At 41.2% G+C, this 19,721-nt stretch overlaps 1 protein-coding gene across 6 annotated transcripts in view; it reads right to left on the bottom strand.

Annotated features, from left to right (window-relative positions):
• Positions 1–19,721, bottom strand: part of RIMKLB (ribosomal modification protein rimK like family member B) — a 103,059-nt gene that overhangs the window by 65,999 nt on the left and 17,339 nt on the right. For 2 of the 6 annotated variants that reach the window (XM_055358623.1, XM_055358617.2), the window contains exon 2: positions 3,575–3,805. In XM_055358623.1, the coding sequence (XP_055214598.1) occupies positions 3,575–3,749 (175 nt within the window). In that variant the 5' untranslated portion in view covers positions 3,750–3,805. Of the gene's footprint in view, positions 1–3,574; positions 3,806–16,917; positions 17,748–19,252; positions 19,694–19,721 lie in introns of those variants that run through there. The other 4 variants (XM_055358624.1, XM_055358620.1, XM_063693798.1 and 1 more) reach the window with 4 other exon arrangements.

The raw sequence follows: 19,721 nt of genomic DNA, 5'->3' as shown, positions 1-19,721 counted from the left end.
GGAAGTAAGGGAGAATGAAGAAGAAAGTTGACTCCATGATTTCTTCAAGCTTAGGCTAGGAATAGGACACCATTAATAGAAAAGACTAATATTGGAGCTAGAAACAGATTTGTAAGAGAAGTTCAAGAGAGCAGTTTTACATACACTGACACAAAGGGAGAGGCAATGAGGGAAAAAAAAAAAGGAAAAGCAAAAGAACTTCTATGCCTTCTACTCATTTACAACTATACCCTCTCTTTAACCTGACTGTGAAAACACTGCACAGATAATGTGTAAATGACGTGTAACATTTTTTAAACGGCTTTGAGATATAATTCACATATTGTAAAATTCATCCATTTAAAGTACAGAACTGTGGTTTTTAGTATTTTCACTGTACTATGCAAAATAGCCACAATTTTAGAACATTTCCCTTATCCCAATTTGTTTAAGTTTCTCCACTTAATTCTGTGAAAGAGGCTGTTTCCTCATCTGCATAATGGTAATATCACCTCCCTCATAAGATATGAGAGTTAAATAATACATGAAAAATGTAAAAAAAAAAAAAAGAAAAGAAAAAAAAGAAAAACCCTCCTAGAAATGCCTGAATATATAGGAGACACATCAACAAAAAGTCTGAAAAATTTTTAAATTAGATTTAACACTACAGGGGAAAAGTAAGCTTCTGAAGATTTTAAAAAGAATATTAAGATGATAAAAGTTGTGTTTAATGAAGATGTGAAAATGCTAGAGAGGAAAAGACAATTTTGAAAAAGAAAGAGCTACTGAGGTGGGAAGATCGCTTGAGCCTGGGAAGTTGAGGCTGCAGTGAGCTAAGATCGCACCACTGTACTCCAGCCAAGGTGACAGAGCGAGACCCCGTCTCAAAGTAAAAAAAAAAAAAAAAAAAAAGAAGGAAAAGAAAGAAAGAAAAAGCTAGAGGGCTAACTAAAGTCATTAAAATTTGAAGCCATGGGAAGCCCCACTCAGGTGCCCCTCTCTCTCACAGGAGAGCTGATCTCCTTTCTCTTTCTTTTACCTATTAATTAAAACTTTACTCTTAGTCTAAAAAAAAAAAAAATGAAGCCATGATAGCCTGACCCAGGATAGTGAGAAGATAGAACAGTTATGGCTCAGAAGGAAAAAGCAACAAAAATTTTGTAGCATACTGGCTCTTGCGAATTAAAAAAAAAAAAAAAAAAAAAAAAAAGACATGTTAATGGTAAGGCTAGGTTAATGGGAGAAAGGTGATATTACAAACAAAGACAGAGAAGCTGAAATAACAAGACAGCTTTGATGGAAAAAAGCAAGTTCCACTGTGATAGAATGGCACAGAAATGCCACTTGAGAATAAAGTGAAAATGTTCACTAGGTAACTGGGAAAAATATCAAGAGCAATGGTTTTCAACCCTAGATCCTTTTCAACCTACACACTTTTAAAAAATAGAGATGCCCATTTCTACCTCCCAAATTTTGTGTTATTACTTAGTAGCCACTAGATTTCATAAGGAACTATGGCTGTAACCTTTGGTTTTCCAACCACCAGAAGCCTTGTAGGAGCAGTGTTGAGTGAACTAACGTTTTACACTGGCATGTCTCTTCTCATGCAGACTTCAAGAACACCGCTCCCAATACAATAAGTGTCTGAGTTTCTGACTCCAATTTCAATAATAACTGTACATACACACTTACACTGAAAAAGCTGTGTAAGTTGAACAAGCATGTCACAAATATTGAGTTTTAGAGATTTACCTTGATTTGATCAAGGATCTTGGTCACAGATGTGAGAGGGGTTCAAAGTGACATTCATATTTTTCATTCATAACTTACCAGTTATAACTTTACATTTATTTGGGTGATTGACTAATGTTGACCTCATCCTTTAGAATATATGAGGACTTTATTTTATTTCGTATACCATACCACTATCCAGCACATAGTAAATGCTCAAATAATACTTAATGAAAGAATGAAGTAGACTCTTCTCCCAGATTTCCTGAATCTAAATAACTAGGTATTGGACCCAGGCAATATATACTGAAAAGAGAATTACATTGAAAATAAAATAGTGAGCATCATCCTGATAAAGGCAGTAACTACATTCAAGAGAACAAGAGTAGGTGGGCATGGTGCCTCATGCCTGTAATCTCAGCAATTTTGGAAGCCGAGGCGGGTGGATCACTTGAGTTCAGAGTTGGAGACCAGCCTGGCCAACATGGTGAAACCCGTCTCTACTAAAAATACAAAAATTAGTCGGGCGTGGTGCTGCACATCTGCAATCCCAGCTACTCAGGAGGCTGAGGCACAAGAATTTACTTGAACCTGGGAGGCAGAGGTTGCAGTGAGCTGAGATTGTGCCACTGCACTCCAGCCTGGTGACAAAGACCCTGTCTCCAAAAAAAAAAAAGAACAAGAGCACTTATCCATTTAAGCAAAACAACAAAGAAACATTTCTGGCAACAATAACTGATCAAAAGTACTGTGGATGAAATAAATAAATGTTACAAGAGGATTGAAAATAAAAGTGATGCTTGCTAAGAGATTATACTTAGTGTGATACTCAACCTATGGTAACATTTTTAATTTAGACAAGATTCTGGATCTGTTAGCCTGTGAATGAAATAATCCTACCATGGCAGATAAAGGTAAGATTTTATTGTACTTTGCATAGCCTTAATTCTCACAAAAACTGTCTTTCTCCATTTCATTGATGAGGAAATTAAATCATAGGGCTTCAGTATAATTCTAGTCACAAAGGAAGAAAGTGATCTAAAATGTATTTATACTATCATTAAATTATGAAGTATTTTCTGAAAGCCAGTCAAAAAGTCCATTTATATGACACCATATAATGCTCCCTGACAGAAACTACCAATTTAGCTATAGTAAGCCATAAAACTTTCAAAAGCAAAAATTTAGTTTTCTGAAAATTAATACTAAAGAATTTCTATACTTTTCTAGGATATCTTCCCCTACAATCCCAAAACAAATACGAAATATTAAAAATACTAGAAAAATTTATCACCAATTGAGTTAAATCATTAAGACACTTTCACCTATAAAACCGTATTAGTTTATATTACATGTATAGTGTTTTATAAAAAGGAATCACATGGATCTAATTTATTAATCAAGTACTAATCAAAGAACCTCCAAAGATACAAATTTCCTTAGCAGCACCTTATAAACAAGGTATTTTAAAAATAGAAGACAGTAAAAATGAAAGGAACTTGAGAATCATCTTTACTTTTATTTTTAAGAAACTGTGTCTTACAATGTTGCCCAGGCTGGACTCGAACTTGTGGGTTCAAGTGATCCTCCCACCTTAGCCTCTGGAACTACAGATATGCGCCTACTTTGTTTTATTGTTTATCTGTTTTGAAGGTCACCTTTAATTTCCCTCACAACTGTTTCCTAATAAAGTTAATAAATATTAGTGTTTATATTACTTTCATAAAATATATTAGACCTTATAATTAGAAGATACTTAGTAATGACAAGGCTAAGAATTCCTCTGTCCTAATTATTCCTAAAACATGCAGATTCATCATATTCTAGGTAAAAATCCAGAAGATCACTTAGTATATAGACTTACCCAGGTTTCCTTGCTCGATTGTCAGCACCACCTCATCCATCACCACAGCCCTAAAGTCCAGTTCCTCCTCACAACATTTGGCCTTCAATGCTCGTAAAATCTCTTTTTGAGGATAGTCTTCCCTGATGCGACGATCTGTCAAAAACCACAACTTGGCAGCCACAGAACTACACATCTTGATCAGCTTGTGCTTCCTTGCCTGGATTATTTCCTCTTGGATGTAATGTCTACCTAGATGGAAGAAAAAATATACATAAAAGGTAAATCAAGAAATCTACTTGATTTCTGGATTTCATACAAATAAATGCCGTGATTATATACTAATTATATAAACAGGAAAAAACAAGTGTAGAGATATTGTTTCCTTTTCATTCAAACTAAAATTTTTATACACTAGTAATATGGAAACTGACCACCTCTTCAGAAATATGATTTCTCCATTTTTCCTTGGGGAAACTGGCACTGCAACTTAATAACTGTAGCTCGTCACTTAGCAGAAAGTTTAAATACCCTTCCCAATATTATATATTGTCTAGGAATATACTTTAATCTGATCACTGACTTTTTGTTTTATCTCCTCCCTCAACATTCTGTTCTTGATATTAAATGAAATGCCAATCAATATATTTCCATCTTTCCCATCACTAGAAACCCCACTTAAGCATATTTTTGTATCTGTGGTTAACTTTATATTCAATTTTCTTCCCTGGTTTTGTTATAGGTATGTAGAAAAAAAAATAGGTAGTAGCACTTATCTTACTAGGTAAGCTTCAATGATGAAGTCATTTACACAGTAGCTTTCGTGAAAATAAATAATTGGAGAATGAGCAAAAGGGCTCTCAATAACCAAAATAAATGTCCAGGTCTATTCACTAAATTTCATTTATTTCAGTCAGAGGACAGCACGCTCTTACTCAATGTTTTTATTCTTCCTATAAATAGAATTTTTAAAAATAAATGCAGCTTGTTTACTAAAATGCAAAAAAGGACTTTTTTTCCAGATGGTGTTGCTTCTGAGTTTGTATCATGAACAATGCAACATTAAAAATCACCTTCCTGAGAAGCAAAAAAGTTACAAGTTTCAGAACAAGCAACAAAACGATTTTTTTTAATGTTTACAAAAAAAACAAAACGTCAAGTATCATTTAAGTATTATTCCAGATAACATGGCACACCTAACACAAAAGGAAAGGTCCTGGGCAAAGACCACAGGAAGGAAAGGCTGTACAGACCAGCAGCTTCCTGAATAGTGGCAGCTGGACATGGTCCACCCTCCCAGGTACCAGCAAGAAGGGCCTGCTCCACAGTGCACACGGTTTGAAAGCAGAGCATTGCTGGGCAGGGGCCCCACCAGAGCCAACAGCACACATTCCCAAGCACCTTGAAATGCCATGTCTGCCACACTTGACCACCTACCTCTCTCTTGACCCACCTACTACCCCACAATCCACTGCCTCAAAGGCCTAAGTCTCTGTTAAACAAGCAGTGTATCTAAACTGGATTATGGTAGTAACTCAGCTTACACACATGCTAGGAAGGAACTATGCTAACTTAATGTCTGATGCGCTAGGGTTAGCAGTTCTGAATATTTAATAACTTTTTATTTTTATTTATTTATTTATTTTGAGATGGAGTTTCACTCGTCACCCAGGCTGGAGGGCAATGGTGTGATCTCGGCTTGCTGGAACCTCCGCTTCCTGGGTTCAAGTGATTATCCTGCCTCAGCCTCCCAAGTAGCATGTGCCACCATACTTAGCTAATTTCTTCCAGAAGGTGGAAAGGTTGCAGTGAGCCGAGATCACGCTATTGCACTCCAGCCTGGGCAACAAGAAAGAAATTCCGTCTCACGCACACAAAAAAGAAGATAAGGACCAGGCTCATTAAAATGAAAAATATATAAACACTATGGCTTCCCTACAGCAGGATATTCCATGCATATTACAGGCAGTAAACCTTATCCTCCCTCCTCCTTAAACAGAATGTTTCTGATAAACTTTTTCTCCTATGAAACTTTTCTTGAAAAGAGATTTCCATTTTAACCACAGTATGGGAAAGGTACAGTGCAAACCTGCACTGTCAATTCAACCTGATGGAACGACTTTTTTTATGGGTTGCATTTGAGTCTCTTCCCTGTGGACAATCATAGGGAAGGCCACAGTGTGTCCCTGACCAGACGCCATACCCAAAGACATACTATGCTCATTAGAAAAAGGTTATAGCCACACAGGGCCTTCCAGGCCACTTGGGAAGGTCTCAGAAAGCAAAGCTCCACAAAAGAAAAAGTCACGCCAGAATACCTGATGTAGAATATCCCCAGCTTCCCTTGACGAAGGAATTGTAAAAATGCCCTTAAAATGTTTGGGGGAGGGATAGCATTGGGAGATATACCTAATGCTAGATGACGAGTTAGTGAGTGCAGCGCACCAGCACGTCACATGTATACATATGTAACTAACCTGCACATTGTGCACATGTACCCTAAAACTTAAAGTATAATAATAAAAAAAAAAGTTTGTAATCAGTAGTGATTAAAAGACTCTGTCACTGACTTCCAACACTCTGAAGCTATGTCCGTGCCTTAGCCTGACACTCGGCTCTTGAAACTCATCCGTTTGCAGATGATTTTTTTTTTTCTGAGACATGGTTTCAGTCACCCAGGCTGGAGTGCAGTGGTGCAATCATAGCCCATTGCAGCCTCAAACTCCTCGGCCTAAGTGATCCACCTGTCTCCTCTGCCTCCCAAGCAGCTCAGATGACAGGAGCAAATCACATCAGGCTAATTTTTTTTTTTTCCCTTGAGATGGAGTCTTGCTCTGCCACCCAGGCTGGAGTGCAGTGGCGCAACCTTGGCTCACTGCAACTTCTGTCTCCTGGGTTCAAGCGATTCTCCTGCCTCAGCCTCCTGAGTAGCTGGGATTACGGATGCCCACCACCACGCCCAGCTAATTTTCGTACTTTTCTCTTTTTAGTAGATATGGGGTTTTGCCATGTTGCCCAAAATGATGGAATTATAGGCGTAAGCCAACAGGCCTGGTCTCTAATTTTTTATTTTTTTTTGGTAAAGATGTGGTCGCACTACGTTGCCCAGACTGATCTCAAACTCCTGGCCTCAACCAATCCTCCCACTTTGGCCTCCCAAAGTGCTGGGGTTATGGCTGTAAGCCACCATGCCTTGCCAATCAATGATTAATTTCATTGCACAGTAGGTCTTCACCTGAGTGTGGCAGTTGCTGCCCCAGTAGCAGTCAGGATGGAATGTTATAGTCACTAGCAATTGGGAAGCAGAAATATTCCGCTGCTGATACATCAGTAGTCAGAAATTACATGGGCTACAACAGTGTTCCCGATGATTCTGAAATCAGAAAATAATATTCCCCTCTGAAGAGCCACAAAGCCTTCAGTCAACATGTTTTTCTAGGCCAGGCATGATGGCTCCTGCCTGTAATCCCAGAACTTTGGGAGGCCAAGGTGGGCGGATCACTTAGTCAGGAGTTTGAGACCAGCCTGGCCAATATGGCGAAACCCTGTCTTTACTAAAAATACAAAAATGAGCCAGGTGTGGCAGTACATGCCTGTAATCCCAGCTACTCGGGAGGCTGAGGCAGGATAATCGCTTGAACCCAAGAGGCGGAGGTTGTAGTGAGTGGAGATCGTGCCACTGCTCTCCAGCCTGGGTGACAGAGCGAAACTCCATCAAAAAAAAAAAAAAAAAAAAAAAGAAGGAAACAAACAAACAAACAAAACTGGCGGGGAGCGGTAGCTCATTTTGGGAGGCTGAGGTGGGCAGATCACTTGAGGTCAGGAGTTCAAGACCAGCCTGGCTGACATGATTAAGACTCCATCTCTACTAAAAATACAAAAAAAAAAAAATAGCCGGGTGTGTTGGTGCATGCTTGTAAACCCGGCTACTCAGGTGGCTGAGGCAGGAGAATCACTTGAATCTGGGAAGTCGAAGCTGCAGTGACCCCAGATGATGCCACTGGACTCCAGCCTGGGAAACAGAGCAAGACTCCATCTCAAAACAAAACAAAACAAAAAACACATTTTTCTACATTAAACCTCTGATTACCAGGCACAGTAGTCCCTCCATATCCACAAGGGATAATTCCAAGACCCCCAGTGGATGCCTGAAACTGCAGATAGTACTGTACCACATACATATACTATGTTTTTTCCTAAACATACGTATCTATGATAATTTGCATATTAGGCACAGTAAGATGTTAGCAATAAAATAGAACAATTATAACAATATACTATGATAAAAGTTATATGAATGCGGTGTCTCTCCCACTCTCAAAATATCCTGTTGTACTGTGTCAGGGCGTAACTGAAACCACAGAAAGTGAAACCAGGGAAAGTGAAACCTGTCCAGTGGTACACTGCCATTCCCACAGGAGGACATGCGGCTAGCCTTCCTCGGTGCCTGAGCGATGGGACCTCCCCAAGGGCTGCTGCAGCAACAGCTGCTCGCCTTCTTAGGGGTGCTCCAACTGGATTCACATCTGAGATGCCAGAAGTGTTGGGTGAAGACTTCAATCCCAAAGGTAGAGGCTCCAGGCATGCCTGCCTGCTTCTGCCCCTCAATGGTTCTCGCCTAGCCTTGGGCACAGCTGTTTCCTCTTCTTAACAGAATTTCAAAACATCTACTTTTCTATTTTTCCCATCTGCTAACATAAAGAAAAAAGAAAAACAGGAAAAAACAGAAATGCTGACAAGTCAAAAGGATTCCAGTAAATCTAAATAGTACAGGAGCTCAAAAGTGCACCAATAAAATGACAGTCCTGCTAATGATCCAGAATCTTAAAATTCAGATAATATTCACTATTTTAAAAGACAGTAGAGTCCTCTATAAAATAAAATGGCAAACTTTTTTCCTAGTAGTTTAAAGGAGTAAACTTGGTTACCCAATAAGGTAACTGTAAGAAAATATTCTCCAGTAGCGAAACATAAACGCAGCACTTGCAAATGTCCACATATAGTATAGATGAGTACCGTATAGTATTTCCTCTCTTAGAATGTAAGCTCAGGTCACCCAATCCCATCCTCTCTTTATTTCCTCCAGTGTATCATGAAAAACAATGTATAAATATCAGATGCTGAATAAATACTACTGACAAAAGTACCTTTTTTGAAATAAAGAGAAATTCTACAAAGAGAGTTTATTTTTGAGAGTTTTCCCACACAAACTTCTGGATCAGCATACCAATAAAAAACAGCACTGCATCTTGGAATACTCAGGCAAAAATGAGTATATGGGAATCTTAAAGTGCTTCATTCATCTTCTGAAATAGGAAATAAACAGACATTTGTTTCACTGCTTAAGATTTCCCAAATTTTTTCTAAGGTAATAGTTTAGAAAGTACCACTTTGTTTCTCCCAACTTATAGTTCCCTTATTAGACCAACCCGAGGAATAATTTTTCTACTTTAAAAGTTTTTTCAAGTCAACATCCTGGGATCTAAAACTTAGTGTTGTTTCTTATTGGATCAAATTTCCTTAATAAACAAAGGAAAAGTTCAATGTTTAGAGTCAAAATCTCAAAATACATTACAAATATTTAAAGCTTCCAAAAGGATGTGTCAACCTATTCTGTACAGAGGACAAATGAGAGCATAAAAGATTTCTATTACATCACAGAATAAAAGAAAAAAAGTTAAAATGAAAGTCATTTCTCTCCCTCTCATCTTTCTTGTGAGGACCCTTCCCAAAGGTATTTATTCTAGTACAGAAAAAGCAAAAAATCACAATCTACCATCTGAAGATATTAAGGTACCTCTTACTAAGAAAATCCATTAACATATGAGCTCAAAATTCCAACTACTGAAGAAAAATAAAGCTAAAGGAAAAAAATACACTAATATAAAATAGAATATGTATAAAACTCTAACACACAATAGAATCTGTATAGAACTCTATTGTAACACATAATGGAATCTGTATAGAACTCTATTGTAACACACAGTGGAATCTGTATAGAATTCTATTGTAACATACAATAGAATTTTAATAGCATTTATTCCATTTGTCAGTTAATACAGACTTGCTTCGGGAAAGACTGTACATAGGATAAAAAATAATAATACTAAAGACTTGTTTTCAACACTATCCCCTCTTGGATAGGAATCACAGGAGTTGAATCAGGTTTGTGGAGAAAAATAGCAAATTTGTGTCTCTTAAAAGTGTGATATTACAAAATATATACTTGGTCTTCAACCCTGTTTCCTGGCATACAACTCCTAAAATCATAAGAATCTCCAAAATGATGTCTTTCTGTATGCTAATAATTGACTGATGGCTGGCAGCCCCTAGGCAGCTTTAGTATGGAGGCTGGTCACCAGAAAGACCAAGGCATGATTAGAGGGTTGGAACCTTCAGTCTCATCCCCTAACCTCTGGAGAGGGGAGACGGGCTAACAGTCAAGTTGATCACCAGTGGCCAGTGGTTTAATCAATCATGCCTATGTAACGAAGTCTCCAAAAAACCCAAAAGGATTGGGCTCAAAATGCTTCCAGATAGCTGAACACGTAGCAGATCCTGGAGGGTGACGCACCCAGGAAGGGCCAAGAAACTCCGTGCCCCTTTTCCATACTTTGCCCTATGCACCTTTTCATCTGTATCCTTTATAACATACACGTAAACATGTTTCCCTGAGTTATGTAAACTGTTCTAGCAAATTAATCAAACCCAAAGACAGGGTTGGTGGGAACTCCAACTTAAAGCCAGCCAGCCTTCTGGCTGAAGTCCAGAGGCCTGTACTGGTGGGGGGCATGGTACGGGGTCGTTTTGGCGACTGAGCACTTAACCTGTGGGAGACAGTGTCAGAAATTAATTAGAGGACACCTAGCTGGTGTCCGTTGCAGAAATGACTGTTGGTGAGGAGAAATCTCCATCAGTGGATCTTCTGTGTTGATTGGTGTTGCTGAAAGAACAGGAAAGCACACTGAATGTTGTTTTTTCCACGCTCTCTCATTAAATTTTAGGTATGCTATCAAGTCTCTTTTTCTGTGACTTTCCTCCCGACATCTCTCCTTCTGCACATGATCCCCCGAGTTTCATTCTTAAACTCTGCTTTCCACTTTCTAGAAATGTCATCCAAATCCAGGTTTCAACTTTATTCCTTCTGAACCACTGACCCACTGGATATTTCTTTCTCAACTAAATTTCAGAATCCATTTCAATGAGCCTACTGGGCATCCCTAACTAAATGCCACCCACTGTTGCCTCAGTTGAGCACGTTTTTTAAAACAAAAAAAAGGACAGGCACGGTGGTTCATGCCGGTAATCCCAGCACTTTGGAGGGCTGAGGTGGGCGGGATCACCTGAGGTCAGGAGTTTGAGACTAGCCTGGCCAAAATGGCGAAACCCTGTCTCTATTAAAAATACAAAAAAATTAGCCGGACGTAGGGGTGCACACCTATGGCCCCAGCTACTCAGGAGGCTGAGCCAGGAGAATCGCTTGAACCCGGGAGGCAGAGGTTGCAGTGAACCAAGATTGTGCCATTGCACTCCAGCCTGGGTGACAAGAGCGAAACTCAGTCTCAAAAAAAAAAAAAAAAAGGCCAGGCGTGGTGGCTCACCTGAGGTCAGGAGTTCAAGACCAGCCTGGCCAACCTGGTGAAACCCCGTCTCTACTAAAAATACAAAAATTAGCTAGGCATGGTGGTGGGCACCTGTAATCCCAGCTACTTGGGAGGCTGAGGAAGAGGTGTCACTTGAACCCAGAAGGCGGAGGTTGCAGTGAGCTGAGATCGCACCATTGCACTCCAGCCTGGGTGACAAGGGCAAAACTCCGCCTCAAAAACAAAAAACAAAACAAAGAATGTATTTTTATTCACAGAAATGTTTCAGCACCTATATTCCCCATTGTGATCATTAAATTTTACATCAATCTGGTGAGGCAATGGTTCCAAGCTATTGGGCAAACAATAGTCTATACATTGCTGAAGGTATTTTCTATATGTGATTAACATCTAATCAGTTGACCTTAAGTAAAGGAAATTACCCTCCATAATGTGGAGGGGCTTCATCCAATCAGTTGAAGGTCTTGCTAAAAAGTAAAAACGGAGGAGGAACTCTTCCTCAAGACTCAGGACTTATAGACAGACTCACAGAAATGCTACCTGAGTTGCCAGTATGCTGGTCTCCCCAAAAATTTCGGACCCAAGACTGCAACATCAAGTCCTGTCTGAGTTTAGAGACTGCTGCTTACTCTACAGATTTTGAACTTAGCAACTCCGCAATCATAAGCCAAATGCTTAAAATACATATACAATTAAAAATACATATATAAACATATCTTATTGAGTCTATTTCCCTGGAGAACCCTGACTGATATACCTATCCTTATTAAGGCACTTGATTCAGACAACTGTGCATCAATTTTTATTTCCATCCTTCTTTCACTGTTTACAAAAAGCTAATTCTAACTTCTAAATATTAATATCACCGGCATTTTACTTTTTTTTTTTTTGAGATGGAGTCTCAATCTGTCACCCAGGCTGGAGTACAGTGACATGATCTTGGCTCACTGCAACCTCTGCCTCCCAGGTTCAAGCGATTCTCTTGCCTCAGCCTCCCGAGTAGCTGGGACTACAGGCGTGTGCCACCACACCCGGCTAATTTTTGTATTTTTAGTAGAGATGGAGTTTTGCCATGTTGGCCAGGCTGGTCTCGAACTCCTGACTTCAAGTGATCCTCCTGCCTTGGCCTCCCAAAGTGCTAGGATTACAGGTATGAGCCACCATGCTTGGCCCACTTTACTCTTATCTCCAGCATATTCAACTTTATGACACTTGGACTATTATAAAAGCCTCCAAATAAATCTTCTGCCCTCTGTCACTTCCAATTTTCTAAATGCATTTTATTCTTCCATGCTTCCTGTTGCTTGGAATATATACCCCAAACACTTACCTATTTAGTAAAGTCTGAGCTCAAATGGTTTTAGTTTGGGGTTGTGTGTGTGTGTGTGTGTGTGTGTTTTAGAGGTGAGGTCTTGCTCTGCACCAAGCCTGCAGTGATGCAACTGCAGCCTTCAATCTTGGGCTCAAATAATCCTTCCACCTCAGCCTCCCAAGTAGCTGAGACTACAGGTATGTACCACCACACCCAGCTAATTTTTTCCTCTTCTTTCAGAGGCAGGTTCTCACTATGTTGCCCAGGCTGGTCTCAAACTCCTGGCCTCAAGCAAAATTCTCCTGCCTCAGTCTCCCAGATAGCTTGGATTACAGGCATGAGCCATGGCTCAAGTGTTAATGCATTAGTTAAATAACACATCCTCCGGAAGAATGACTTTAGGAGTCAGGGAACACTTAACAGACGTGTTAACATTTGCACCCAAGCCATTATCATAGTATATAATTAAGGTTTACTTTTAAAAACTAGGGTCTGCCAGTGCTATAAGATGAATTCTTAAAGTCTATGTTTAAACAATTCTATTTGTTACAAAGACAATTTCTCTTTCTACAGGTTAAGTCATGATCGAAAACATGTTCAACAAATAAGCATGTTTAAGTGATCTGAGTTTATAAAATGCCATTTTCCTTACCAAATCAATTTTTTTTTTTTTTTTGAGACAGGGTCTCACTCTGTCACCCAGGTTGGAGTGCAATGGTGTGATCTTGGCTCACTGCAACCTCCGCCTCCTGGGTTCAAGTGATTCTCCCACCTCAGCCTCCTGAATAGCTGGGACCACAGGCACACACCACCACACCCGGCTAATTTTTGTATTTTTTGGTAGAGATGGGGTGTTTCATCACGTTGCTCAGGCTGGTCTCAAACTCCTGACCTCAAATGATCCGCCCGCCTCAGCCTCCCAGTGTTGGGATTACAGGCGTGAGCCACCACGTCCGACTCATAAAACACTTTCTACATATATTTTGGCACTTAATCTGTATATAATAATGTGAGGAACACAGGCTTCTATTATTCCAATTTAAAGAAAGACCAGCCCAAGATATCACAATAGTAGACCCAAGACTGGAATTAAGATTTTCTATTTCTCTATGCTTTTTTTCTACAAAGAAATCAGAACCATCAAAGCTAATTTGGATAAAGAAAATAAATTCACATACTGAGTAATTATATGTACCAAACACAATATGAGATGGTTTATTTTTATCATTTAATCCTCACAACCATCCCTCTGCAGTGTGTTATGGTCTTCATTTGGCAGTGACGCTGTTCTAGCAGAAAGGTTAGATAACTTGTTTAAAGTCACAATTAGAAAGTGGTAGGGGCCAGGCACAGTGACTCACACCTGTAATCCTAGTACTTTGGGAGTCTGAAGCAAAAGGATTGCTTGAGGCCAGGAGTTTGAGACCAGCCTGAACAACACAGTGGGACCTCATCTCTACAAAAAATCAACACTTTAGGAGGCTGAAGTAGGAGGACAGGAGTTCAAGACTAGCCTGGGCAACATAGTGGGGTCTCATCTCTACAAAAAGTGAAAGAAAAAAAAATTAGCCGGGTATGTTGGCACAGGCCTATGATGTCAGCCACTAAAGAGGCTGAGGTAGGGGGTTCGCTTGAGCCTAGAAGTTCAAGACTACAGTGAGCTATGATCACATACTACTGTACTTCAGCCTGGGTGACAAAGCAAAACCCTGCCTTAAAAAAGTTCTTCTGGAATCCAAACAACATTTCTCTTTTTCTTTTCTTTTTTTTTTTTTGAGAGGGAGTCTCACTCTGCTGCCCAGGCTGGAGTGCAGTGGTGCGATCTTGGCTCCCTGCAACCTCTGCCTCCTGGGTTCAAGCAATTCTCCTGCCTCAGCCTCCCGAGTAGCTGAAATTACAGGCACGTGCCACTACTCCCGGCTAATTTTTGTATTTTTAGTAGACATGGGTTTTCGCCATGTTGGCCAGGCTGGTCTCAAACTCCTGGCCTTAGGTGATCCACCCATCTTGGCCCCACAAAGTGTTGGGATTACAGGTGTGAGCCACCATGCCCAGCCTCCAAACATTTCTAATGATTTCACTTAATAGAAGAAACTTACATCAAATTATTTCTGGAACATGGCACAGAAGACATTTCCTAGGTTTAATGCACAGTACAGTTCAAAGTCCCCAAGTTTCATATTTAACATGATAAATGTCTGGCCTTCTGTCTAAATTTTCTTCCCAGATATTACTTTGAAAAAGGAGTCAGAAAGCTATTCATTTACTCTCAAGCCCAAGGCTTTACAGATATGGCTAACTAAATCACATGTCAAAGGAATAAACTAACAACTGAGAACTCCAAAGCCTCAGGGAAGAATTCCAAGGTTGCTATTTGGGCAACCCTGCCTGACTTTTCAAAATGCAGTTTTCTGATGAAGTATGAAAAATTCAAATACTCCTCAAAATTGGAAAGCACAGTAGTAAGAAATGGTCTGATCTTATACAGCAATTCTATATTCCACTTTAGAGACCTTATTTCTAAATTTATAGGAACATGAAGCCAAAAGCTAGTATCAGAAGGAAAAAAAAGAAATGTAAGAAGCTGAATACAGAATAAAAGCATTTAAGAAAGGAACAAGTTTGAATCTTTTTTGTCACAACTTGATATAGACACTTTTGAAATAAAAGGTAGTAAAATTAATCAGGCATGTAAATGTTTAAACAGATTTTTGTTTTGCCAGCTCATCAATTCACAAATTAGTACGCATTTCCTAAGAATCCAGTAGACTCCTTCAGACGCTGCTCGGATAACTGATAGACAGATAAAAAATACAGAGATTACCAAAATTAGTCTGTAAACTCCATGAAGAAAGAATCCACAACCATTTTATTCCCTGATGTTATCCCAGTGGGAAATGCATAACCTGACATGTAACACTGACAAGTTATGGAATAGAACATATTTTAATAATCTGCTATATCAAGTTGTAAGAGAGTATCAAAAAATCATAGCTATTTTAATATTAAATACCAGGCAAATGGGTGTCCCCATAAGATCTATTTTTTTTTTTTTTTTTGAGATGGAGTCTTGCTCTTTGACCCAGACTTGAGTGCAGTGGTGCAATCTAAGCTCACTGCAACCTCTGCCTCCAGGGTTAATGCAATTCTCCTGCCTCAGCCCCCGAATAGCTGAGATTACAGGCGCACACCACCACACCTGGCTAATTTTTGTATTTTTAGTAGAGATGGGGTTTTGCCATTTTGGCCAGGCTGGTCTCAAACTCCTGACCTCAAGTGATCCGCCTGCCTCAGCCTCCCAAAGTGCTGGGATTACAGGTGTGAGCCACCGCACCCGGCCCCTGTAAAATCTAAATGTAGCTATCCAAAATTCCTAATTAATGTTTTCGGGTTCTCTCAAAAAAAAAAAAAAAGAGATCAGGCCTGTGCTTACTTCCCATAACGGTCATATAACTGATCCAGAAATGATTAGCTTTGTTAACAAAGTTAGAAAAAAAACAAAAACATAATTTCAGAAAGAAGAAAAAAGATATAAACAGATGGGTTCCATGCAGACCAGCCTCTAGGGGAGTAGAGCTGGCTAGCTCTGTGGTTTTTGTCCTCCAAGCCAATTTTGAGAGGGGGAAAAAAAAACACTGAAAAAGAAAACATTAAAAATAACACCATGGCATTAGTTACCATGAAGCCAGAAAGTCTGTACTTTTCTACAAACCTAACATGTACACAGATACATATGGCATATAAATCTAAAATCTATTACGTAGATACTTTTGGAGGTACTATCTTATTTCTTAACAATCCCTCATATGACAAGCAGAAAATTCCAAGAGACAATTAAGAGACGATTTCCAACATCTGTACGTAATCTCCCTACTCAACCTCTTGAAACAATTGCACATATCAGCACAACATTTAAAAATAATACTTTTTTCACTGTCGCAGTCTCCTCCTCCCTCAGATTCTAATAACGTATTACAATTTCTTTTTTCTTTTTTTTTTGAGACAGTCTTGCTCTGTTGCCCAAGCTAGACTGCAGTGATAAAATTTCGGCTCACCGCAACCTCCACCTCCCAGGTTCAAGCGATTCTTGTGCCTCAGCCTCCTGAGTAGCTGTGACTACAGGTGTGCGTCACCACACCCAGCTACTTTTTATATTTTTCACAGAGACAGGGAGGGTTTCGCCATGTTGGCCAGGCTGGTTTCAAACTCCTGACCTCAAGTGATCAGCTTGCCTCATCCTCCCAAAGTGCTGGGATTACAGGTGTGAGCCACCGTGCCAGGCCACATAATTACAATTTCTAGAGGCTCTTTTCTCATTTGCTTGTGACTTAATCCCACTTGCAGAATACTCTTTGTAAACTAATCTGCCATAAAACAAAGTCTATGAATGTATATCACTGAGGCGCCCCCAAAACAGTTGTCAGCAAGCAACATACAATAAAACTCACCCTCCTTACTTTATGTTTGGTTCTCTCTCTTCACATGTTGTTCGTGGGTATAGAAGTTCTTCCTCCACCCATTTTCACTCAGTTTATGTCTCTATGCCTGCTCCCCAGAGGAAGATGATAAAAGCTACTCCTGCTTCCCAAAGTGTGGAACAACTGGCTCTGCTCTGTCCCCTTTCCCCATCCCCTACTAGTGTTCATGGTTGGTCAGTCTTTCAGCTCATAGAGAGGGGAGCTTTGAGAAATAAATCTAGTGACTTACCCCAGCAGCAAATCCTAGGTGGATACAAATTGTGAAAAGCGTAATTGGTAGATATTTTAAAAGAGATGTTTCTCCATGTGCCACAACAAACCAATGCCTGAAGCTGGGTTCGTGTTCACTGGTCAAATAATGTCCACTTTAGTGTGTTTCTTCACAGTATGACTGAGAAGGGGTGGAAGATTTAGAAGAGTTTACTGGTAATTTCCCTCTGGAGAGGAAAAGGGGCCTGAATGACAAGGGAAAAAAGAAGGGGCTAAATTTATTGTCACTCTCCCTGCTACTCCTAGATACTACTACTGACAAAAGTATATTAAACAGGGATTCTAAGAAAACATGGGCAAAATAAGAAAGCTATCCACTAGAAACTAAGATAAGTAGAATTTTAGCTGGTAGCCAACCGGCTAAAGGTTAAACGCTCAGTTCCTTACCCCCTGCGGGGGGCAAGGCAGGAAGAGAAAAGTGGCTCTTGACCGAGTGGAGGATTGTATGTGACTGAATTTGCTGTTTCCCTTCTTGGCTCTGTTCTCAGAATCACAGACTGCCCCCCTCCCTGACAAGCAGACTCCAGCACCTGGTAGGGGTAAGAGAAGACAAGAGAGAAAAAAGGGAGACAGAGAAAGATGAAAAACATCAACAGCCATGTTGCCAAACTAACAACTACATCAATGACATGAAAGAAGGAAATTAACAGCACTAACCAAGATAGAAAGGAATAAAATAGGATTGATTACCTCAAGACAAAATAGGCCTCCTCCCCTTTGACACACTAACCAAATAAAACAGTAACCATTGGAAAAGAAATTTAACTATGATTATTTTTAAAATTAGAGGGTTACATACTAAAATTTAGGAAATAAATGTTAAATCTCCGAGACCGGAATTTCAGAGAGTGTTTTATTCCAAATGAATATCTTAAAAGTATTCTCATAATTGCTTTTAAGAAATCATTTTTTAAAATAGAAGAAATGACCTTTAAGGTACCCAATATTGTGAAAGTAACAAAAATGAGATTTAAAAACATTTCAATTTAAATGGTTATAGTTAATAATTAAGAACACCCATAAATATAATGAACATATCAAGCCCACAAAAAAAATCTGCATAGTAGGCTGCCCATATACTTTCTATACCGATTTAGAGTTGAACCTAACTCCACAAAGATGTGCTAACAATATATATAACTAATGGGAAAATGACAGCATACTGAAAGAATTTACATAGCAGTTGCATTGAGCATGGTTAGTGCAATAACCCCTCATAGAACAGAATTACCACCCCATCGCTAATTCGCCAATACAAATGGGATAAAACAGGGGAATAACAAATCTGTGATCAGAGATAAGGACATATTAATAAGGGGAGATTGAAATTATTACCACTCTGGTTTGGGTTTTTTCGGGGGGGGGGGTGAGGGGCAAGTAGTGTAATATTTACATCATGCTCAAATTTTTAAAGAATCAAAACTGGACAAGCAATTATTTGGTCATCCCCTTCTCATTCAGAGGGCTGTCAAAGGAAAAGATGGAATGACTGTCACACTCTCTAAAATTTACACGTAAGGAGGAAAACGTGGAATCAAATACAGTAGCTGCGGGACCGCACCACGTGATCCTCCTCCCGCGGTCGCTCCACAGAATTTGTGGGAATGAGGGGCGGGGTGGGGGGGAGGGGGAGTGTCGCCGCAATCCCGAGGACAGGTCAGCAGCCCGCGGGTCCGACTCCAGCCGGCGTTCCCGGGGTTACCACACCCCCTCGCCGGCGGGGAAACCATACTCCTTACACGCCCGAGGTCGCCGCCCCCTCGACACGGCTCGCCCGGTCTCACGCACACGCCACGGGCCGGCGCCTCCCGGCACACGCGCGAAGGCCGGGCCCCGCCTCGCTCCCCACCGACTCCGCGGAGCGGCGACCACCGGCCTCAACTAGCCCCGGACCCCGGGCGCCCTCGGGCCGGTCCCCTCCCCGGCCCAGCCCCCGCTAATCGGGGGATCCATTTCGCTGAACTCGCCCACTCGGGAGGGCGCGCCTTCGCCTCACTGCTCTACACCCGAGGGCAACAGCGGTCGTACCGCTCACCTGGTTCGGGGGGCTCCTCCCTCGCTCTCGGCCGACTGAGCCGGGCTGGGGCCTTCGAGGAAGCGCGGACCGCCGGGCGGCTGGAAGTGGGGGAAGGAGAGGAGGGGGAGGGGGTCGGGATACCGGGAGCCGCCTCCTTTCTCCTCCGCCGACCGCGGCTCCCGCAGGCTGGCCGGGCGTCCTCGCACACTCACCCAGTTTCTCACAGCCTCGCGTCCCGTCAGCCTCTCCCTCACCCCACTCCCACACACTCTCACTCCCACACACTCACACCCGGCCGCTCCTCGTTCCCTCACTCGCCTGCCGCGCGCGCGCGCGACCCCGCTCACACACAGCGCGCGCGACGCCGGCGGAGACCGCCCCGCTCCCTCAGACCGAACGCCACCCGCCCGCTTGCAGAGGAGCGGCGCGCGCCCCGGCCCCGGCCCCGCCCTCCTGGCGCGGCGGCGCGGCGGCGCGGCGGCGCGGC

This window comes from Gorilla gorilla, chromosome 10 (genome assembly GCF_029281585.2).
Source record: "Gorilla gorilla gorilla isolate KB3781 chromosome 10, NHGRI_mGorGor1-v2.1_pri, whole genome shotgun sequence".
In the NCBI taxonomy this organism is placed as follows: Eukaryota; Metazoa; Chordata; class Mammalia; order Primates; family Hominidae; genus Gorilla; species Gorilla gorilla.
The sequence above is the reverse complement of the archived record's forward strand: the minus strand, read 5'-3'. Positions and strand labels throughout refer to the sequence as shown.